The sequence below is a fragment of the Bos indicus genome, chromosome 15 (assembly GCF_029378745.1).
Source record: "Bos indicus isolate NIAB-ARS_2022 breed Sahiwal x Tharparkar chromosome 15, NIAB-ARS_B.indTharparkar_mat_pri_1.0, whole genome shotgun sequence".
Taxonomy (NCBI): Eukaryota; Metazoa; Chordata; class Mammalia; order Artiodactyla; family Bovidae; genus Bos; species Bos indicus.
In genome coordinates this window covers 64969338-64993058 of record NC_091774.1, presented here as the reverse complement: position 1 = coordinate 64993058, position 23721 = coordinate 64969338, and the positions used below count along the sequence as shown (strand labels likewise).

At 46.7% G+C, this 23721-nt stretch overlaps 1 protein-coding gene and 1 long non-coding RNA gene across 5 annotated transcripts in view; one reads left to right on the top strand and one right to left on the bottom strand.

Annotated features, from left to right (window-relative positions):
• Positions 1-1018: 1018 nt before the first annotated feature.
• Positions 1019-3060, bottom strand: LOC139187354 (uncharacterized). Its single transcript, XR_011570905.1, has 3 exons — positions 2923-3060; positions 2379-2704; positions 1019-1763 (listed from the first exon to the last, which is right to left on the bottom strand). It is a non-coding gene; the product is annotated as an uncharacterized lncRNA (long non-coding RNA).
• The window catches only part of LMO2 (LIM domain only 2), a 30541-nt gene continuing 9842 nt past the window's right edge, over positions 3023-23721 (top strand). Inside the window, exons 1-3 of one of the 4 annotated variants that reach the window (XM_070804020.1) lie at positions 3023-3162; positions 10952-11015; positions 21946-22177. In XM_070804020.1, coding sequence (XP_070660121.1) covers positions 22137-22177 — 41 coding nt within the window. In that variant the 5' untranslated portion in view covers positions 3023-3162; positions 10952-11015; positions 21946-22136. The other 3 variants (XM_019975535.2, XM_019975533.2, XM_070804019.1) reach the window with 3 other exon arrangements.

The following is a 23721-nucleotide window of genomic DNA, read 5'->3' as shown; positions in this document are numbered from 1 at the left end:
TTGTTTTCATTTTTATTGGCATATGATTGCTTTCGAAGTTGTGTTAGTTTCTACTGTACAGCAAAGTCAGCTATATATATACATATATCCCCTCTTTTTTGGATCTTTCTCCCTCTCTCTTCCCATTTTTCTACTTCAGTTCAAAGGAGCTCTCCATTTCCTCACTTCTGAAATTACTCCCTGGAAGGCAAATCCAGTGATTTCCCATCTCCTTTTCCAGGCACACAGGGTGCTCCTTAGCTGAATAAGATCCCCACCCCAGCCCCCACCCCGAGAGCTCTGGCAATTTCAGGCTTGTAGCAAGAGTAAAGCTTTAGTTTGATGTGGTTAAACCAGTCATCACAGTGTCTTCAGACTCTCAGCCCCAAACCACTCTAGGGTACATCACCCTCACTTTCCATTTCTCTGGATTATCTTTCATCTGTTCACCACTAACCCTCACAGCCTCAACCAAGGCTGAAGCGGGGGCCAGCAGGGTGGTACGCTTCCTTTCTTGGTTGAAATACTAACTGCTGTGGCTAAAGCCATTCCCTTTCGGACTCATTACAGGGAACAAGAGAAAGAGAAAGCAAGAGTAAGCGCTGCAAAGACTGCTGTTACATGGTTTCCCTTAAGCCCCAGAAATAGAAAGCCAGACTTCCGACTTGCAGAGCCTCTGTGCGAACCACCAGACCACACTGCCAGATAAGAAAAATGTTCGATTGTGTCATATTTCCTTCATCAGCGCTAGTTTCTGAAAATGGCTCTGAGTTTCAGAGAGCCCGGCCATGATCCTAAGATTAAGAGAAGATGAAAGAGGAAAGAAGAAGGGATCAGATCTCTTTCTTTTCAGGTATAAGTTTATTTTCAACCACATAAGTAAAGGGAAGGGAAGATTATGAGAGATTAGACGTGAGCTAACTTTATTTGCAAAAGAAATTTTTTATTTGCAAGAGAAATGAATTGGACATCAACAGGCATTGAGAAAGGGAGCCTGCCAGTTTAAAAAAATGTGTCCTTGGTCTTTTCAATTCCCCTGTGTTTATTTATTGAGTGCCTGCTCTATGCCAAGGGCTGTGCTTATTGCTGCAAATCCAAAGAGGATGAGGCATCTGTTCACAGAACAAGGAGGCTGGACTAGATTCAGATTCACCTAGATTCCAACTCATGTGCTCAGCATCACCTCCACCACCAAAATAATTTTACTCCACTCTCCCAGAGCAGACTTGGTGGGCACCTGTGCTGTCAGCTGCTGCAGGACGAGTGATGGCCCAGTTATTGACAAGCTCCTAATTGGATGGTAGGAGGTACCATCAGCTATAAAAGGTTATCTTTGGACCAGGCTGGGCTGCTTATGCTCAGAAGAGACTTGGAGGGTGAGGCCTGGTGAGCTGTCAACCTGGGGTAGGGCCTGGCCCAGCAGACAGATGACAAAGGTTGGGGAGGCAGATGATAGACAAGGCTCTCGTGGGGAAGTAGCCATTTCAGGGATGCAGCAACAGCATGGAAACCAGGACCTCAGAAGCCAGAGAGCTCACTAGGGGCACAAAGAAAGGAGAGCCTGATGTGGCCCCAAAGCCCAGGACCAAAGAGACCGGGTTTGGAGAGCTGCTGATAGGAGACTTGTAGTGAAGACAAAGGAAGGCGAGGGGACTTCCTTGGTGGTCCAGTGGCTTAAACGCCATGTGCCCAATGCAGGGAGCCCGGGTTCAATCCCTGGTCAGGGAACTAGATCTTGCATGCCACAAATAGACCCTTGATGTCCCAACTAAGATCCAGCACAGCTGAAAAAAAAAAAGGCAAAGGAGAGGTAGGAGTCAGGAGTCTCTTTTATCAATATGCAGCCAATACAAACCCAGCTACTTATGAGTGACTTCTGTTTGCCTATCCGTGTGCCTTGGGGCTTCCCTGATGGCTCAGACAGTAAAGAATCTGCCTGCAATGAGAGAGACCCGGGTTTGATCCCTGGGTCAGGAAGATCCCCTGGAAAAGGGAATGGCAACCCACTCCAATATTCTTGCCTGGAGAATGCCATGAACAGAGGAGCTTGGTGGACTACAGTCCATGGGGTTGCAAAGAGTCGGACAAGACTGAGCAACTGAGTGCGCACACACACACACACACACACACACACACACACACACACACACGTGCCAGGCCCTGAGGGGCTCAAAGAAAGAGCCAAGTTAGAATTTCACATCGAATGAAGAGCAGATCAAATCCATACACTGAAATTACTGCTGGCTGAGACAGTCCTGCATGGGTCATGCAGCACTGGCACTCACACAAGCTCTTTCTCCTTGCCTTATCTCATTTAATCCACCCGACAGCCCTGCAAGGTGGGGACTGTTGTCCCTGTTTTAGAAATGAGGGTGCTGAGGTTCTGAGAGACTGTGTACCTTATCTGAATTGGTCCAGCTAGTAAGTGACTGAGCCAGGCTTCGGATCCAAGCCTGTGTTGAGCCTCTGAACGTTCTAGTATAGCCTGCAGCATTCCCGTACTGGAATAATACGGTGCTCCATTGAGCGAGTGTGCTTAGATGTTCAGCTGTGTCTGACTCTGAGGGAAAAGTAAATACCGGCCGGAGGTGCAGGGGAGAAGAGCAGCAGGAGGAGCCCTAGGAGGGAGGGTGCCATGCAGGCACGGCGTCAAAGGATGGCTTCTTGGAAGCAGAGGGTCTGTTGGAGCTGGTTCAAAGCTGTAATCATGAGTCTTCTCCAGTTTCTGAGGCAGAGAAGGAGGGTCTGAATTAGGATGTGAGCCATCAGGCAGTTGCTGTCTGCAGTGGCCCTGCCCTGAGGACACAGGGGTGCCACGCAGAGCACACGTGGTGTGAGCGCTCACTGCGGGAGCCATGTTCCATCCGGTCAGACACCCAGGCGGCCCACAGGCCCAGCCCCCGAGCCGTGGGCTTGCAACCCCCTCGCAGAACAGCCACTGACCCTGAGCAGAAGTGAGAAGGAAGTACCCCCTCAGCCCCAGGCTGTGGAGGGGGCCTGGCTGTCCACCAGGGACTGCGGGTGTCCTGGCAGAGACAGGAGGTAGCACAGGCCCCAGGCACTAGGGTGCCAGAGCCTCCTGAGAAGGAACAGGTGTGAAGCAGGCAATTAGCTGGGAAGGCGTCCGGGGGGCAGGCGGCCTAGAGCTGATTGGGGAAGTCACCAGGATTACATCATCGACCGGTAAGTAGGCTTCATTAACTCTCCGATGAGTGCAGTGTCGAGAGGGAATGGTTTTTTTCTTCTTCCAGGAGCCAGAAAAAGTGATCGTTAGATTTGTTTTGTAAAATAAAACTGTCCCGTGGCAGGGACGAGCCTTTAAGCTTCTCCGGTGTATCTGGCACCCTGGCTTCTCTCTGGGAAGAAGGAAGAGTGTCTATTCATGGGCTGTGACTTGGAGAGGCCCCACGGTGAGTCAGGGGTTCTCTGTGTGTGTGCGCCCCGCGGTCACTCATGTCGTGGGGGAACTGCTAATTTACTCATGTAATGTGTTCCTCTAGACCAGCCACAAAGACCACTCAGTTATTTTGATCCAAAAGAGAGGCTGGTGTTTACCACAAACTCCCCAGCAACCCTGTGGGTGTGTGTGTTTGTACAACGACCTCATACAATGAAGCGTTGCCCTGGCTGGCAATGACAAGCATTCCAACTCTGAATTGAGGGCAGAGATTGTCCTGGAGTGACCTCCACGGGCATGATGGCTTGTATGTCTTCTAAAAATCCAAGTGCATGGAGAGAGTGGTCATGTGTTCCGGCCACCACAGGGGACCTGAAGGGGAGCAAACATTTGAGAATATCTAATTCTTGCCAGGCACGGGGCTCAGGTTTTACATATCTTATCATGATGGCTTCTCTCAATTACCCTTTGAAGCAGGTATTATGCTTTCACCATTCCAGGTTCTTGCCCCAATGTTTCTGCTTCGAGGACGCTCATATGTCCTTAGGTGCCCGCTGAAAAATCCTGTAAAACCTTTTCTGACTTTATCACAGTTAGTTACACTCTCCTTTGTGCTCCCAGAAAATCATAGACTTTACGGAGATGGCAGCTTCAGTTTCTTCCTCTGTAATATTAGGGTAACCATAGGGTCATTGTAAGGAATACATGAAATAAGTCACATAAGTGTTTTGACAGCAGTTGGCACTTATCCCTTGCCAGTCATTGCTGTTATTAATAACAGTAACAATAATACCACATACGATTACGTATAATTGTAAGTTCCTTGAGTATAGGGATGTTAACTACTTGGTTCATTGCTTTATCCTCAGAGTCTAGCAGTATTTGGCACGTGGGAGGCACTTGTTTTCTAGCTGGTGAGTGAATCAGAGTGAAAGCTTTGCCACCTCTCACTTCTGTATGCGCCTGAGAGTGGACCCTTGTCTAACCTGCCTCTGTATCGGTAATATCACCACTTCATCTGGTACAACCCACGTGTTCAGTGACTGTACTGAACAGATGAACGGGACCATGAGATGCTGCTACTCAGCCAGTGCCTGGCTAAGGGAGGCGGCCTCGTGCCCATTTGATGCTGGGTGGGGGCTCAGGGATCCCTCCTGCTCCCTGAATTCAGTAAGTGTGCCCTCGACACACCACCCCTGCATGGTGAGCTTCTCAAGGTGGGGACTGCGTCTTGTTTACTTTTGAATCCTTGGTGTCCAGCTCTGTGCCTGGCACAGCATGCTCAGATGGGTGTCCGAGAAATCTCCTGTCCTCCCGGACTCCGAGCGTGGAGTCAAGTGGATTTGTCATCTCTCTTCCAGCACCACCTAACCCTCTTCTTCTGTCGAGGCTCCCACTTCAGTTTATTAAAGACCCTTTTCTCAGTTATAATGGTCTAAGTCTCCTCTGGAGTACTGTACCCTATGGGAAGAGCAGTCTTTGTAATCAGGCTTTTCTGGACTCAAATCTTGACTCTGGCAACTGAGAGCTGTCTTATCTGGATGAGTTGCTTACCTCTCCTGGGCATCAATTTCCCCTTTCAACAAATGAGGCAATAATACACTCTATTCACCTATTCACCTTAGGGCGCCTAAGACATGGCGGGACCTGTTCTAGGCCCCAGAGATACATTTATGTGAACAAAACAAACATTGCTCTTGCCTGAATGGTACATGCAAACTAGAGAGGGAGAGACCGACACTAAACAAATAAGCCAGTAAACAGATAGGGGGTTGGATGGTGCATGTGCTTTGGGGAAAGGAAGTGGGCAGTCAGGGTTATCAGTGTCTTATTCTGGGGACGAAGGGAGGCCTTTCTAATAAGGAGAAACTGCATCCGGAGAATAAGATTCCAGGGAGAGGAAGACAGCAAAGATACCTCCTGCCTCTCCCACCCCAGTCCAGCCCCAGTGCAATCCAGTCACATCCCTTGTTCTGCTCAAAAGTCTGCAAAGAGCTAATGGCTCATTAAGTTCATAGTCTTAGAGACTGACCTTCAGAACCACCTCCAATATGAGGCTACATTCACCTTTTCCAGCCATATTCTACTGCTGTCAGAAATATTTAATCCTAGGAGAGAGAGCTGGGTGCACTTTGTCAGTCTCAGCAGAATGACTGAGGAAAAAAGCCTAAGCATACTCCCAATGACGAACAGATTGAGATGGGCCCTTATCCCAGATTCCCTGGGCCAGGTTCGCATGTTCCAGTCAAGGTGGACAGGACCCCTATTACTGGCTCGCCCTTCCCATAGTGTTACCATGGAGTCGGCGATAACGCATCTTTTTTTTTTTTGAGTAATAAGCGTCCCTTTATTTGCTGACGCCATTACAAAAACCGATTACATTAGCAACAAAAACTGTTTTCTTGAGTTGAAGTCAGAGGCAGTTACTCCCCAAAATGTTAAGTAAAACAGTGTACTACATCAGTATTAAAATGTTAAATTTTACATTGTCTTTACCACGTTTGATCTTCTGAACAATTTTATTGAGCAAGATAAGATAAAAGAGTACATGTTTATTTTATCTTCAGGAATGTAAAGGTTTAATCATTCAAACAGTTTTTATTATAAAACTAAATTCTGAGGATGTCTACAGAGTTGGCTTTTTTTTTTTTCTTAAAGCTACAAAATGGCATGTGGTTTCCCAAATCAGTTTTCTTTTACTACTTTTATCTTGATCCCTGCTCCTATGGGCCCCTCACCCATAACAAAATGACCTCATTTTGCCTTTACTGATTCTAATGGGTGATCCAGGCTCCAGTCATAAATTCCTGTATCCAACGGCTGCAAGCTTCCCTGGTCCTCCATTCTTCCATTCTTTTTCAATCAGCACTCAATCCACAAAGGATTAATGTCCAGACCAAGGGCACATTGGTCTGGACATTAAACTGGGACCCTCTGGCCGTACACAGAACAGTAAACTCCCCAATACTATGGTTTTACCAGCCTGGTGAACAGGCACCACCAGCCTCTAAAACGTCCCCCATGATGGCATTTATGATGAATTTAAAGCCTGGCTAATTTCAGACCCTTCTTGTAGGGAAAGCCCTTGGACTGACATTTACCACCATGTGGATCTTGGAGAAAAGCAAAAGAGATCCTGATCCTCAACACTGATGTTCTAAAAGAACGTGCCTGAGGCTTTCTATTCTCTACCACACGATGTTGAAGCAAGGACAGCCATTCATGACTGTGGGATACAGATGCCCCCTAGCATTATGAATGGCATCCCTGAATACCACTGTGGAGCCTACACATCTGAAAATGTTACTGCCGAACCTGTAGGTTTTCACTAGCTGGCTCCACCTGATGTGGCTGATGTAGCCTCAGTCTGGGACACAGTTTTCCTACTCAATGCCAGGACGCCTGGGCAATGTGGCACCCACACTGTCATTCCTATCTGTTTGAGTGTACCCCTCTTCTTCCCCAACACCACCGGCCAAGCAGATTACATTATCCTAAGCAGCCAGCAGGAAAATAAAAATGGAATGTGATTCTGTATTTTAGTGCCCACTTCTGAAGATTGCTCCATCATAGTTATGATGCCCAATTGGATGCCCAGTACACAGAAACTTGTGCCCTTGAACACACCTTCTACCCTGTGCATCCTTGTGACAGCCTTTCTGATGTCAGCCTATCCTTCCACGACCTGGGTCAAGAGCTGCACTTGCCCAGGGAGCCTATCACAGCATTACAGGTGATGACCTGATCCCAGACAACCACCCCTCAGAAAATGACTACCCAGTTACACACATCATCTGCCAAGGTGCCCCTGCCAGAACACAGGCATCTTCCCCTCAGGGGATAGCCCACTTAGCATATACCATACACTCAAAAGAGGTGAACACCAGACAGACCTGCAAACTTAACCCTCTCCTCCCCATTGGGCACAATAAACCCCATTACCACTGTGGCTAAAATGTTCCCTCCTAAACCTCCTAAAGCAAGCCTCCTGCTTAAGGCCCTCCCCAAGCTAGTCTGTATGTACACATGGTCAAGGCTACGCCCCAGAGGCCCAGTCACTGGGTGCACTCAGCCCCTATGGGCAAGCCACTTCCTTATTCACTCCATGCCAGATGACCCAAGACTCATGAAAAAAGGCTCCCCCCTACACCCACCAATACTGATGCTACTGGTCTGGGTCTCTAGGTCTTGCTTTGTCTTACCCAGGACCCGACAGGACATTGATTGAATGTTATCAAGTTTGGTCCCTGGCCCATGAGTCTGGACATGTAACCATTCAAATCCACATGTCTGTGTTGGTGTCTTCCCAGGCCCACATAGCATGATAGGAGGCACAGCTCTCCAAGATAGTAAAGGCCCAGATAGTAAAGGAACATGAGTGATTAGAAGCTACAGAAGGAACCTGGTTCGCCAGTGTCCCTCCCCTAGATAACTCACTCCTGATGTCCCAACTCCTAAACTCACCCGCACACCCTACTGACTCCATTGATCTTCTTGACCTTTTCCAACCACCCCGTGAGGGGACCCTGCTGGTCACAATCCCCAGCAGAAATGATGAGCATTTCCCTATGCATGGCCCCAGATATAAAAGTGACACCTTGGGGCTAGAGGAGTGGGGCTAAGGGCTCGATTACATAAGGAATGTATTATAGCAGATGCAGCAGAGGAAATGTCTGAGGTTCTATTAGAATCTTGTGACGTTCACAGTGTAACAAACAGTGGCAGCACTTGAAGCTTTCACTGAAGGGCAAAAGTCCTAACTGCCAGGGTGGCAGACGGCAGACTAGCTCCAGATGACCTTACCACTGTAATACATGTGCCCTCAAAGAGGAGGAGTATGTGTCCTCAAGGGAATTTCCTGCTATGTGTGGATAAGTGACACAGGCAAAGTCATCTAAATAGCCCAGCAGATGCACCATCAAACCAAAACCAAATTTTATACAAAGTAGCTTGAAGTCTCTAGTTTCTGAATGTTCCCTGACTCTTGGGGTGACCTGCTCCAGACCCTCCCACCAGAAAGTGGACCTCACATACTGAACGGGTTATGTAAAGTCAGTACAGCCCACAGTCAAGTGTATTAATAAGAGACCACCTGAAATTAATCTCTCTTCTCCATCACCTCCTGGCATTTTTCAGCAGGTGGGCTCCTGTCCTATATCGATGTCCCCAGGACCAGGTTTTCTCTCCCTGAAGAGGTTAGGGAGCTCTATTGTCAGGGGGCTGTTCACCTAGGGATTCCCCTCATTTTGCCAATGTCTGATTAGATTATAAATCTTTGAGTCACTTGTGATCACAGCCAAGGGGTGGTGTGTTTGGACAGGCAATGCCTTTAAACAAGGGGGAATGGCAGACAGGTTGTCGAGTTGAATCATAACAATATTCCAGTGAAATGAAACCTGAACCTGTCTTTATTCCATCAGTACCCCAGAACCACGCCTCCAACTCCTGACCCCAGACACTTAGGCTCTTTCCTGCCAGTCACACCTGCTTCACTCACTGGGTGCTTAGGACTATGGGCTTTGAAACCTCTGCTGTTTATCCCTACTCATTCCTCAGCTCTGTGACCTGTAGCAAGTTCCTTAACCTTTCTGTGACTCAGTTTCCCCATCCATAAAGTTATGAACACAATACTTACTCCATTAGGGTGTTGTAAGAGATGTGAATACCCCACTCTAGGTAAAGCCCACAGTACAAGTCTGACACAAAAGAAATACCCAGGTATTTATTCATCAAGGGTACCTCACTTTCTATTAATGCTTCCTCCAGAAAACCTTCCACATCTATTCCCACTCCAATTTCTCCTTAATCCAATTAATCTGATTCCATCTCTGTTCAGCACCTTGCTGTGAATCATATATCTGTTCTCCATTACATATGCATTCATTTTGGCTTCCCAAGTAAGACATAAAGGTCCTTGAGGAAGGGACAACATTATACATGGCTCGCCCACTGACGTGCTGTGTCATCTTGCACTTAATTTTTTTAGGATTGAGTTTCTTTCCCTGGAATATGTGGCAAATATGTGGCATGTGTGCCAACATTTCCCCACCCCTTAGCCTTGGGAGACACTAGTACTTAACAATAATTCTCTTCCTCCTCACCCGTCTCCAAACTCAGCATCCTTAGCGCAGCGCTTTGGACAGTGTCTACTAATGTATTCAGTAATTAAGTTAAGTGTTGAGTACTTACTAGGTACTACTCTTATTTAGTATTCTGGGGATAAAACTTTGGGTGTGCTGTTGGTGCACTTGTGGAACTTGTCACTTAATGGGGAAGAAAGAAAATATGCAAATGCATAAGTGAGAAGATCTCAGATAGTGATCAGTACAGGGATGAAAATAAAACAGTGCTGTGTAGTGTCTGGCGAGGAGGTTGAGTGTCCAGGGACTTTCTGAGGCCTCAAGAGATTTTGATCTGGTAGATTTGGTGTGGGCCCCAGAATATGTGTTGTTAACAAGCAAATGTAGGAAATGGCAACCCACTCCAGTATTCTTGTCTGGAAAGTTCTATGTACAGAAGAGCCTGGTGGGCTACAGTCCATGGGATCAGAAAGAGTCAGACAAGACTAAGGGACTGAGCACGACGTGGTAAGAGTGAATGTCTGGAGTCAGAAGACCTTACATCCACTTCCTCACTACATAGTTGTGTGACTTGAGCAAGTTATTGAATTTCTATGACCCTCAATTTCCTTATCTGTTAAATTGAAATATTACTACTACTCATCTCAGAAGGTTATATTAGGATTAACTAAGATGAAACATATAAGATTCCTGGTGCATAGTGCATGCTCAATAACAGGCAGGTATTAATTACAACAATGGGCCCATCTCCTCCTAATTATAATCTTCAAAAAACAGACCCAACAAGTACCATTTAGTAGGTATTGAATATAGCCTTTAGTTGGTTTTTGCCTAATGAAAACTCTTCCTCTTGAAAAATAAATTGTCAAAAGACCTTCCTGTCAGCAGGACTGCCAGAGTCCAGTGAAAATATATTCCCTGGCACTCTAGTTGAGGCAGGTTTCAGGTTTGGAAGGACTTTGTCTTAATTTCCTCTCCAGTCAAGTGGAAGCCTGGCTACTTGCCTTTCTAAGTTGGTGGGCAGGGATGGGGGGATTTCTGAGACCTGCAGGGATGTGAGATTTGCAAAGTATGAGGCACAAACAGGACACTTGCCTTCTCAGAGCAACTGGCCCATCCAGCTGACGGGCCCCCATGCGCTCCTGCTCTGCCGGCCTCCACTCACTTAGAGAAGGGGGCCACTCCTCCGCGTTAAAAGCTGAGCTGGTACATAACGAAGAAAAAAAAAAAAGAAAGCTGGGCAGGAAGCAGCCTTTTCAACCAGTGAAGAAACCGTTAGAATCCATCCCTTTGCCCCATGCCAAAGCTCAACTTGCCCCACCCAGCCACACTATCAAGGACACTCAGGCCATCGCAAAGCCCTGGAGGTATTTGTCCCTAGTTTATCAGGGACCTGTGAAAACATTTCCCTAACTGAAGATAAAGAGCTCTTTCCCCTTCTCCCTCCATTCTACTTCTAAATACCTACCAGAGAGTTCCTCTCCTTTTCTTTCAGTAACACCGACTCTGAAAAGAAGTTGTTTTTCACCCTGGACTTGAAGTAACTGGTGGAGAGGCAGGTAAGAGCATTTTATTCGTTCATTCCTTCAGTAAGTAATTATTGGGTGCTTAATACATGCTGGGCTAGGCTCTTGGATTCAATTCCAACGCAGACGGAGCCTGCAGTGTTTGGGGGAACCCAACAGTACTTAACAACCACAAAACGTAGAATTATCCATTGTGATCCAAACTGGCAAAGAGTAGATAAACAACGAAGTCCTACTGAATAGCACAGGGAACTATTCAGTATCTTATACCTATAATGGAAAAGAATCTGAAAAAAAAAAAAAAAAAAAAAAAACTGAATCGCCTTGTGGTATACCAGAAGCTAATACAGCACTGTAAATCAACTCTACTTAAATAAATAAAAAGGAAAAAATATTAAAAACAAAAAGCTTGGGAGTGGGGTCATATAATGATGGGTCCTAGTACAGTCATGAGGGGCTGGGGGCTTCCCTGCTGAAGTAATGTTTGAGTTGAGAGAAGTGTATTAGTGTAATCTTCTAGATTTCACTCTTGCCCTCCCAGTGGGTGTTTTCAGGGTTAAAAAGCTGCCTCAGGGGCGGGAAGACTTGCTGCCATGCCATGCCTGTCCCGTTTTCGGGACTAAGTCACGATTCCTCGATTCTGGTGAAGGTTAGGATGGAAATGACTTATTGGAGTGATGGAGAGGCCAGCATAAACCTGCCAGGACCTCCTTCAAGATTCAGTTCACTTTGCAAAAGTTGCCAGATAAAAGATATTTCCAGATGGAGAGCCATGCAGGAAATACAAATGGAAGAGTTTTTAACAGCTCCTCCTTTGCAGGCTATGACCAAGGCAGTTTCTGCAGCGTGATGGGAAAGACTATAGCCTAATAGCATGGGAAGAGCTGAACGGGCCCGCGAGCATCCCAGGGTCGTCTAGAGAGAGACTGTGCCCTGAAGGGGGCATTCAAGATGCTCTACTATGAGACCACCCCCCACCCCAACCCCAATCCTGCCACCACCACTCCATGTGGAGCCTGTGCCTGCTATATGCTAACCCTCGGTTTCTCAGAGGAGAGGGCAGATAGGAATCGATGACAGCGTGAGTCCCTTTAAGGAGGAGGCTGTACATAGTAACAAACTGCCCCCTTTTCCCCGTCCTTGGGGCCTAGCGGGCCTGCAAGGAAGATCATCTGAGAGTCAGGGACCAGCGCTGCTGACGGGGGCCTAAGTGGGCAGGGATTGCCACTGGGGGGCCCAAAGAACGTCTCAGAGTTCATGCAACAGGGCTCACTGTAGCCTTGTGTGTGTGTGTGCTAAGTCGCTTCAGTCACGTCTGACTCTTTGCAACCTGATGGACGGTGTAGCCTGCGAGGCTCCCTTGTCCGTGGGATGCTCCAGGTAAGAATGCTGGAGTGGGTTGCCATGACCTCCTCCAGGGGATCTTCCCAACTCAGGGATCGAACCCACATCTCTTACATCTCCTGCACTGGCAGGTAGGTTCTGTACCACTAGTGCCACCATAACACTGGATGTTGTTAAATATATCTATGGGTGAACCTGAGAAGGTTGCAAGCTCCCTGAAATGAAAGGCAAAATTCTTTGCACCTTGGACAGCTGTGCACCTAGGGAGAGGTGTTTGACTTTTACCAGGTTGTGTGTGTGTGTGTGTGTGTGTGTGTGTGTGAAAAATACACACGGCGTAACATTTACTATTTTAACCACTCCCAAGGATGTAGCTGAGGGGCACTGAGCACATTTACACTGTTGAGCAACTGTCACCCACTACCCATCTCCAGAAGGTTTTTTATTCTCCCCAAACTGAAATATGATATCCAGTGAAAAACAACTCTTCTCTCTCCCAGCCCCTGGCCACCCCCATTCTACTCGTTGTCTCTATGAATTTAACTACTCTAGGTACCGCGTATGAGTGGAATCATACAGTCTTTATCCTTTTATGACTGGCTTGTTTCACTTAGCATAACATCCTCAAGTTTCAATCACGTTGTAGCATGTGACAGGATTTCTTTTTTAAGGTAGACCTTTCTTCTTTAAGAATGTAAGTCACTTATGAGGTGGCAAGATAGTATGCACACATTTTATGCATATTTATTTATTGGGTATATACCCAGAAGTGGAATTGATGAATCATATATTAATTTATTTTTAATTTTTTGCAGAACCTGCTTATACCATAAACTATATTACATTAATATATTATATATATATAATATATATTATACATGTGTGCCTAGTCACTCAGTTGTGTCTCTTTGCAACCCCATAGACTATAGCCTGACAGGCTGCTCTGTTCTTGGGGATTCTCCAGACAAGAATACCAGAGTGGGTTGCCATGCCCTCCTCCAAGGGGTCTTCCCAATACAGGGATCAAACCCAGGTCTCCCACATTACAGGCAGATTCTTTACCATCTGAGCCACCAGGGAACCCCAAGAATACTGGAGTGGGTAGCCTATCCCTTCTCCAGGGGATCTTCCCAATCCAGGAGTCAAACCAGAATCTCCTGCATTGCAGGCAGATTCTTTACCAGCTGAGCTACCAGGGAAGCCCATATGTTGTATATAATATATATATTATATTCCCATTAGCAGACCATGGGATTTCCAATTTCCCCACATGTTTGCCAACACTTCATTTTCTGTTTGGGGGATAATAGTTGTCCTGATGGATGTGAAGTGTACTTTACTGTGGCTGTGTTTTGCATTTCTCTGTTGATTATTATTTCTTGAAACTCTCTCTCTCTGCTTATTGGCCATCTGTATATCTTCTTTAGAGAAATATTTCTTCAAGTCTTTTGCCCGTTTTTTAATTGTTTTTTGCTGTTGAATTATAGGAGTTCTTTAAATATTCTAGATATTAACCTTTTATCAGATATATGATTTGCAAATATTCTCTCCCATTCCATAGGGTGCATTTTCACTCTCCTAATACTGTCCTTCATACACAAAAGTTTTTAACCTGCAGTCTAGTTCATCTGTTTTTCATTTTGTAGCCTGTGACAATAAAAGGTGTCATATTCAAGAAGTCATTGCCAAATCCAACGTCATGTACTTTTTACCCTATTTTCTTATAAGAGTTTTATAGTTTTGAGTTGGCAGGTTTTTAAAGAGGTCTGTAACTGACAAAGCATGGGCCATCCTCAATACTGATAGCGGGGAGACCCTCACATATTGACGAATGTCAGTATGAAGCTAGGAATTGGGAAATTGATAAAATGGTGGTGATATGTGAAGTCTTTAATTCAAAAGGAATTATTGAATATCTCCATATTTAGTGAAAATGAAAATTATGATCTCTCTTCTCTAAGAACATAAGTCACTTATGAGATGGCAAGATGGTGTGCACACATAAAATCATGGCTCTGCAAGGCAGAGTCTAATGAGCACCTACCCAGGCCCCAGAACCAAGAGCTGGAAGGAGTTGAGTTCAGGGGACAGAGAAACCTTCAGTGCAGAGATGTGGCTTGAGTGGGCTCCAAGTTGATGGACACAATCTGGAGAGGCAGAGAAGACTGGGGAGGATTTTGTACAAACTGCAGGATGATTGCTGTTACCGAGCACTCACTGTGTGCCGGGCTCTGTGCTCTGCCTGCTGCATACATTATCTCAGCCATGCCTCTTCACCCTATATTTATCATCGCCTCTGTTTTATCACTGCAGGCACTGAAGCACAGAGATTTGCCTAAGATTAATTACCCAGATAGTAAGTTGTAAAGTGGAGACTAGAAACCAGGTTTATTAATCTCTATTCTTAACCCCTCTACAATTCTAGCACCAAAGTTTTGGAGCACAGACAAAGCAGACATTCCTGATGGAAAGAACCGAATAAAACAGTGCACAGAAATGGGCATGAGCCGGATGTCTGAGGTCAAAGAGGAGCAGCCTGGTTGGTGGGAAGGGTCAGGCTCTAGGGGTTTGGGATGTGAAGTTGATTCGATGGGATGGGCAGGGTCACAAGCATCTTTCATGGAATCATCAAGAGTTTGTCTTGATCTTCTGGAAGGACAGAATCTCACATAGAGCTGCAGCTCTAACCTTTCAGTCCACCTCTTTCTTCTATAAAATGAGAGCATCAAGATCCCAAAAGGTTAAGCGACTTGCCAATGATCACAGGCAATAAGGGAGTCATTGCAAATTTTTGAGCAGGGTGGTGACAGAGAAGAAAAGAGTAGTCCAGATGGGTTAGTGAGGCAGCCAGATACATGAGGGGTAGCTGAAGGGAAGCAGAGAAAGTTGGCACTAAGAAGCAAGCAGCTCTTTCCCTGGTTTTGGCTGAAAGATATCTCCCTTAGCTACAGATATTTCCAGGAGCATCACATACAAGACTCCTTTCCCCTGAGGTCTGGAGCTTAGGAAGTCAAGTGCCATCAGGAAGGTCAGACTCCCTTCCCCAGCCAGGCTCAGGGCCCTCAGCTAGACACGAATGTCAGAAAACACTGCTTCCCCAGAAGCAGCCCAGCCCCTCCTCCAATGGAAGGTCTGTCTGGAGTGAGATGTCTCAGACCAGAGACCCCCAACTCTGAAGAACCAGTGACCAGGAAAGGCTCCTGATGCCATCTCTTTTTGTTGCTTATCTGAATATGGAGCTGGGCCAACTGTCTGTGAGTCTAACCCACCTGCCCCCTGGGGGTTGGGGGTTGCCCGAGCTGGTGAGATAAGGCAGGAGTCCCCCAGGCAAGGAGGCTGACCCCACCTGCTTGGACTGAGCCCTATATTGTAACATAACTCCAGTTATCCACCTGCGTGTCAAGAAAGGCCTGCCCTGGTCGCCTGTCCTCCTCTGAGGTTCTCTTAGCTTCATTAATTCTAATAATAGCTGCCATCCATTGAGCCCTGTGCTAAGCATTTGACATGCATGATCTCATTTTATTCCTCCAACCCTGTGATGAAGATATAATTATCCTCATTCTACACGTGACGGAACTGAGGCTCAGAGCTATCAAATGATTTGCCTAAAACCACAGAGCTGAAAGAGCCAGGACTAAAACATAAGCCGATCTATATCCAAAGCCTGTGCCTTTACGCATAGAATTGACTGCATTCTATGCACTAGCCCACTGTAACTACGTCTCCTTGTGGGCATGGGGGACCTGCAGTGGAGAATCAAGCTTCAAAGCAGGTCCTTGTTACTGACACCACCTGTATCTGTGTGTTCCTAGGAGCCAAGAGTTTGATCTGGTTCCCAAACCAAATTCCTGGGTCTGACTCTGAATGGTATATGGGCCCTTATTTTCTCCCAATAGCAATGCTCTAGGAAAACAAGTGATCTTCAAGTTCCCTCTCAACTTTTACCTGGAGAGTATAGTGCAGGCATATTTTGGCCACAGGGAGTGGGGCTGTCATTTATTCATTCCACGAACAGTTATTGAAAGCCTACTGTGTGCTAGGCACATTCTAGGTCCTAAAGACACAATTGGAAACAAGTCATATTCTTATGGAGTTTATATTCTAGCTGGGAAGAAAGGTCAAAACCAAACCCATAAAAAACTACAAACACATATGTAGTAAAGTAGAAGTAATGATGATACTAGGAAGAAAAATAAAGCGGGATAAGGGAATGGAGGATGATAAGAAATGGGATTTTAAAAGGCTCTTATGAGGATAAACATTTGAACCAGAATGAAATACATGGGAGCCATAGGATGCTCTAGAGGAAGAGCATCTCAGGCAGAGGAAAGGACAGGTGCAAAAGCCCTCCAATAGGAGTTGACTTGGTTTGTTTTAAAGTTTAGGGAAAACATCAGTGTGGATCTAGCATAGTGAAAGGGTTGTAATGAAAAAGAGGAGAAGGGGCCAGATAGGATAAGGCCTTCAAGGCCACAGAAAGGAGCTGGACTTCAGGTGTGCCGTTGGAGCGTCCCAGGCACTGTGCTGTGTCACTCAGGCAGGTCTGCGTCTGAGAAACTAAAGGGAGGATATGAATCTCATGAACAAAGGGCATCAGGACAGCTCTGACCAGCTCGCCCAGCTCTGACTCCCCCTTGAATTCAGAGCAGCAAATAAATTCAAGGTCTGGTACCCAAGAGAGAAGGTGGGGGAGGGTTTGAAGGGGACAGAGACAGAAGAAGGAACTGTTGACTCTAGGTCTCACTTGCCTTGTCCATCAATGGGGCCCTGAATCACCAATGGGTGTTCAAATACTTTAAAGCTGGAATCTCTCTGTATAAGCCGAATCTTCTGCAGAAGCTTACTCTGTGCCTGTCTCCTTTCTGAGTACCTTATATAATATGTCTCATTTCACAGAATTGTTATAGCGGCTCCGTGAGATAGGTACCCTGAATATGCCCACTTTACAGATGCAGAAGCTGAAGTCCAGAGAGGCTGAGCAACATGTCAATAGGTGCAGAGCTGCTGTGGTTGGAGCAGGAACGGGTGGAGCCTACTAGGGAAACACTTCAAACTGCTCCAAGGAGCAAGCTGGGAAATCACATTTCAGAGGCTCCTTCCACTCAGACATGCCATGAGTTTAACTCTGCTTAAGACCTCGCTGTAGAGTTGTGACATTTGGGGGCAGTTACTTAAGCACTTTGACTTTGTCTCTCATCTCAGTCCTAACAGGTGATTTAGAAGTTGCTGGAAAGGGGAAAATCAGAAACATGCAATCAGGGATGTGGCTGAAGCAGATGAAGGGAAGCGATGAAGCTGTCAACAGCGTACCTAGGACCTAAATGGTCACATTCCTGAATTTCTGATTGGAAAGTGGGGGCTTCCCAAGCCTGAAGCCAGCTTATGTCTTAGGTACACTTCAGCTTTTTCTACAGCACCCCAGTCTCAGCATTCTTTGGTGGATGTCCTGACTGGCTAGGAGATGGCTGCTTCCTGATACAGTAGTGATGACTTCTGAAAGATGGGGTAATAACAACAGGTATCATTTCTGAGCATTTACATCACTGTGCAAAGCATTTTTATACACATGATCTTATTGAATCCTCTTAAAACTCCTGTGAAGTAAGCAGATATCCCTGTGACCTTACTCTAGTCCCAACCCTGCTGAGTTTACTGTTGCCTCCATTTGACAGATATAGAATCTGAGGTTCAGAGAGGTGAAATAACTTCCCCCAAGTCACCCAGCTGGTAAACAGCTGAGTTATGCCTTCTGACACCTATGCTCATCTCCTAAACTCAGTTGATAAAGATTTTTCAAAAAGATTTGTGGGGCTTTTTTCTCCTATATAGGAAAACTGGTTTATTTTTCACAAATGTTACTGATAGATCTAACATGCTGAAAATATGTCCATCAACATGCCCTGAAATGTTTTGAGATGAGTTTGGAAACCAGATTCCTATGACAGCTGAGTTGTTTAAAGAAGTTTCCATGGGAGCTGAAGCCATAGTAAGACAAATCTTTATTTTTGTTCCTATACATGAATGTCACAACTAACAGGTATATGATGCAACTTGGCTTCTAAAGGTGGCAAAAAAAAAAAAAAAAAACAACATAGAAGAGGTAAATTGTCATTCTTGGCATCTTCCCAATGACATTTGCATTTTCCTTTCTACTAGAAGTCCACTTTAGCAAAGAAATGTAGCCTTAGTCACTTGAAACTGCTCTTCCTGAGAAAACAATTGTAGATGTAATAAGCAAAAAGAATAGAAAATGCCAACAGGAAGAAAGTAATCCACCTAGAGTCAGAATCATCATGCCAACTGATTCAGTCTTCCTGTGACATTCACATTCAGGAAGGAAAACTTGAAAATTTTCTAAATTTTAAGGTATGTAAGATTTGCAAGGAGTCGGGGTGGGTAAAAGGAATTAAACTGCAAACCCACTGGGGAGGAATCAAGTCCAGATTTCCTCAACTCTCAAGGACCATTTTACATGTTCGAATTGCCTCCTAGTTACTGAGTCGCTCTTCTACATAAGGCATAAGGTTGCTATGGAAGGATACAATAAGGTCATGATTGCTTTAAAATTATTCATAATGAAAACACATTTTGAGACTCGATTCTAAATGTTAAACTTAAATTTGAGCAATTTAATTGCCCGTTGAATAGAAATGAAATCCCACCGGCAGGCAGTTATTTCTTACAACCACTGTGTGTGAAATTGAAATCTTAAGATACCATTTCAAATATTCACTTTCTCTAAGGAAGTTCTCCCCAAAGAGTGGTGAAAGATAAGAAACTGACCCAAAGTCATCAGTAATCACTCTTTCTTTACACATTTGGGTCAAAACAGAAGCATATTATTAAAAGGAAACTTCATGTCCCAAAGTTGGCTGTTTGGAGGTTACCTCCTGGAACCCAAGGATATATTTAATTTAACAACTAACTTAGGCTCCATGCAAAACTATATAGCAAGGAAGGAAGCAACTTATCAGATTTAATAAAAGCAAGCAGATGAAAACACATCACGTAGTCATCAAGATAGTGAACATTAAACTGGAAAATGCATATATGTTTTACATACGAGCACAAGGAGATGAAGTGAAAGGACACTGTTCTATTTGCTTTTTAAAAATGGGACAGGTTTTCAAACCTACATGAGAAATTGGGAAGTTCTTATTTTTAACCTCCATTTCACCTTTGAATTTAATTTCAAACTCTCTAAATTCTCCCGGCAATTTTTTCCTACAACACAGAAGTTACCATTTATGAGTGCTTAGTATACACCAAATGCTTTGCATGCATGTAATCTCATATCCATTATTACCCCCAGTTCATTACAGGTCTGTGGGCCACACTGCATGCGTTTACTCATTTAATCCTTACAACAGTTGATGCAATAGACTCTGGTACCCTCACTGACATATAAGGATCCTGGGAGTTTATAAATTCCTGCTCTTCCACGAGGATCACAGGTAGGAAAGTGTGGGTTGTTATGAAGGCAGTCTGACTTCACAGCCACTACCCAATACTGCCTCTTCAGATTAAGTGACTTTCCTAGATAGGCTCCACTAGCTGATAAGTAAGAGCCTAAATCAAACGCATGCAGTCCAATGCCCAAGTCTTAGCGTTTCACCACCACACTGATTGGTTGTAAGCAGGTGAATTGTTCATCAAAGCCTATTTGTTTATTTCCATTTTTTATTGTAGAGTGGTGGGTTATATGTTTATCACATAATTTAGACTGACTTAAAAATGCTAGACATCTTTCCTTTTTTAATTAAAAACAAGGGCCTGAGCAGGAGAAGTTCTTTTTAGATTGAAAGGCTTGAGTTGGACCCACAGCTACTCTTAAGACTTCCTTTGACACACACACACACACACATAGGAGACGGTGGAGGAAACAGGGAGAGATTTTTATTATACCCATAGGGACCTAAGCTTTGGACATGGACATAAGAAAAGGACAAGAGCATGCAGACAATGGTAAATTCTAGGTATGCATGTGAGAAGTTAGAATCAGCTTTAAACAAGGAAAACGAAGCCTACAGGGATGTACTTCTGACTTCAACCACCACCTTCCGGGGTGAACTCATCCAGACTCTTCAGTGCCATCTTTAAAACGGGAATACAGTGTCCATGACCATGATCTAGACTGCTCCTGTAAAACCATGGATCCTGAGAATACTGGTAGCTTCTTCTTTACAAGACTTGTGGCATGCACAAGTAGGCCTTTAGTAATAATTTCTGAATGCAATTATTTTCAGGGAACTCTGATGAGGCCCAAGGGACCTAAAGCTTTGCTCTATTGAAGAGAAGACTATTAGCTTCCTCCTCTCCCCTTCTACATTCCCTTCGCTTCTTGGAATTTGCCCTTGAGATTAGAGGGGAAACCTGAACTAAACAAGTCTGCTTTCTCTCTCTTTTCCTGACCCAGGGCAAAATAGTCTCTAAGCGTTGCTTTCCATCATTGGAGAGGCACTTTTCTCTGTGAAGAGTGCTATTGGCCCTTTACAGGAGGGGCCAGTTTAACCGCAGGGGTCCGATTTTTAAAGATGCTGAGGGAGGGAATTCTGCCGCCAGCAGATGGAGAGGAGACTCAGACCAGCTTGGTCCCTCCCAAACACCCTCCCTCGGGATTAGCTGCCCCTGGTACTGCTCAGGCGTACCCAGCCCGTGCGGTCCCTGTTCGCACAGCTCCCGTCGTCTTTTTGGAGCGCGGACGCAGTCATAAGTCCTCAGCCAGCAGAGCCGCGCTGTCTTGGGGGCATCTCCGCGTTCCCTGACCGCGGACCTGGGACCTCCAACCCCGGACGCGCGCGAAAGCCACTTGGAACGCGTACATCTCTGTATGTGTTTATTTCACATTTTCGTTTTTTCTTTCTTCCTTGAGCGGCCCGCTGGTCACTTTCAATCTTAGTTAACCAAAAGGGGAACGCCGAAGAGGGAAAGCCCTAAAGAATGCTTTACAGGCAACCCAGCCGCCTCTCCAAGGAGAGGTGTTCTCTGAGCGAGTCTCCCTGTCCCCGACGCTGGGCCCCTTTAAGAAGCCAACTCAGTCTTGCTGCGGCTGCCGCTGTTTGTATCGCTAATCCCCAGGAGCCCCGTTTAAAAAAAAAAGGGAAGAAAAAAGATGTGGGGGGGGGGGGGCGGACCGGGCAGCTGTCTCTTTAAATGTGATTTCCTTCTATTGTGTTTGAATCGTGATCAGGAAAAAGGAAATGAAACCAGAGACAGAGGGAAGCTGAGCGAAAATAGACCTTCCCAAGAGAGGAGGGAGCCGGGGGAGAGAGGCGCGGTGTCCCCTCCCCGCCCCCAGGCCGCCGCCCCCTCCCTGCCCTCGGCGGCGAGCTGCGCGCCGCAACGCCGGCTGAAGGTGCGAGGGGCGCGGGGCGGCCGGGCGGGCGCGCACCATCCCCGCGGGCGGCGCGGAGCCGGCGACAGCGCTCGAGCCGAGCCAGACCCGGCGGCGGCGGCGGCGGCGGTGGCGGCGGTGGCGGCGGGACCGGGATGGAAGGTTAAGTCCTGAGCAGCAGTAGCAGCTGCAGCCGCCCGGGGCCAGGCTGCGCGCCCCGGTCCCCTCCTCGGCCGCGGCGCGCCGGCAGCCCGGTGATTCGCTCTCTCTCTTTGGCGTTTGAAGGGAGCGCGGTGACTGTCCTTGAGCGCGGAGGGGCGAGCTCGCCGCCAGAGCGCCGGAGCAAGAAGAGGCGCAGGAGCGGCGGCGGCGGCGGCGGCGCCCGAGCACCCGAGGGGGTCCGAGCCCCGGCAGCCGGCCAGCCCCGCGCCACAAAGGGAGCGCCCCCGCCGCCTGGCACGCCACCTCCCTCCCCAATGTCCTCGGCCATCGAGAGGAAGAGCCTGGACCCATCTGAGTAAGTGCGACGCCCCTGCCACCGAGGGTCCACGGCCTCGCGACCCGGGGCGGCGGGGTGGGGCGGGCGGCCGGCTAGAAGGCTCCAGGTGCGCGCCCGCGGCGTGCCCTTGGTTCCCTCTGCCGTGCGCCGGGCTCCCGCATCCTCTTGGGTGACTCCAGGGACACTGGGAGAGGGGCTGGGTGGCGGGCGGCAGGAAGAGGGGTCGGCCCGGCGCCTCAGCGGGCCCCTCGCGGCTCCCTGGGACGCTCCCTAAAGCCACTTCGGGCCAGAAAGTTTGCACAGGAGCATGCACAGGGGGAGGTTAGAGGCGCGCCGGTGCAGTCCCCAGAGCCTTCAGGACTCGATTCTGCTCCCTTCTTCCCTCTCGTTCCTTCTCTTTGTCCGTTTGGTCCAGGAAAGGGGGACACTACAAGTGAAGCCCCCCACCCCAGGTACCCGACGGTCCCCTTCCGGGCCCGCAGGTGGAGCGGTTGCCCACGGCGCCGGGGACCCGCGGGTGAGGAGGTGCGAGAGTTCACCTCGGAGCTCACTCAGGCCTCCAGAGACTTTAGAGCAGCCGAACAACACGGGAGTTAGTTTGGATACGCGGACACGCCTCTCCCTTCAGAGTCCACCGATGGGTACCTTTGAACCTCCAAAGTTAGTGCACCATTTTGGGTATTAGGTGAATTTTTCCAGAGAGCGGAGTCTTACGGCTTTTGTCACAATCTCAAAGGGTTTGGGGTCTGGGAACCAGAGCTCTAAATGAACCGCATTTGTTTTCTGAGCCCCGACTGGCTTGAAGTATCCCCCTCTTCCCAATCTTTACCTTCAGCCCACTGCTCAGTGTTAACATGGAGAGAAAGGGATGTTTAAGATGTCATTTTCCCCTCAGCGCAAATGCCCTTTTAAGATTCATTAGCTGTCTGGTTTTGAGAATTTTTATGCCTTTGAAGTCCCCATCTAAATCCTTTGAAGGGATTTGTTACACAGACCAAAGGAGCTGGTTAATGACTTGTCCATTTGTGCTTTTAAGAGGCATTTGTTTTGTTTTGTTTTGTTTTCCTGCTTTAAAAGAATTGTGCTTTCCTGATTGAAATACCTCCTCCCAATTTCAGCCTCCTATGGTGTTTATATACCTGGGTTTTACCCTCAGTTACCAGCATAAAAGCTCAGCGTGTTCTCATAAAACACAGGAAGTAACCATGATCCAGTGAGAATATAAACATCACTATTCAAACTTGAAGGTTCAGAAGCCAGATCTACAAGGAGTCAGGTTTGTTCTAACAAAAACCCAGCTTCCTTAAATTCTCAGGGAAAAAAAATAACATTGCTTTTTTTTTTTTTTTTTAAGTATTTATTTAGGAAAACTCTGGGAAGGGTGCTTTGCTCACTTTTTTTTTTTTTTTTTTTTACAAACCTAGAATTACCACTTAGCCCTGAGTTTTCAGAGCCTGGGCAAGATGATAGTAATACAATAAAAGAGTGATTTGGATGAATTACCTTTGAAAGGTGCCTAATGCTTTTTCGAGCAACAGAACTTAGTCACTAATCTTTTTATT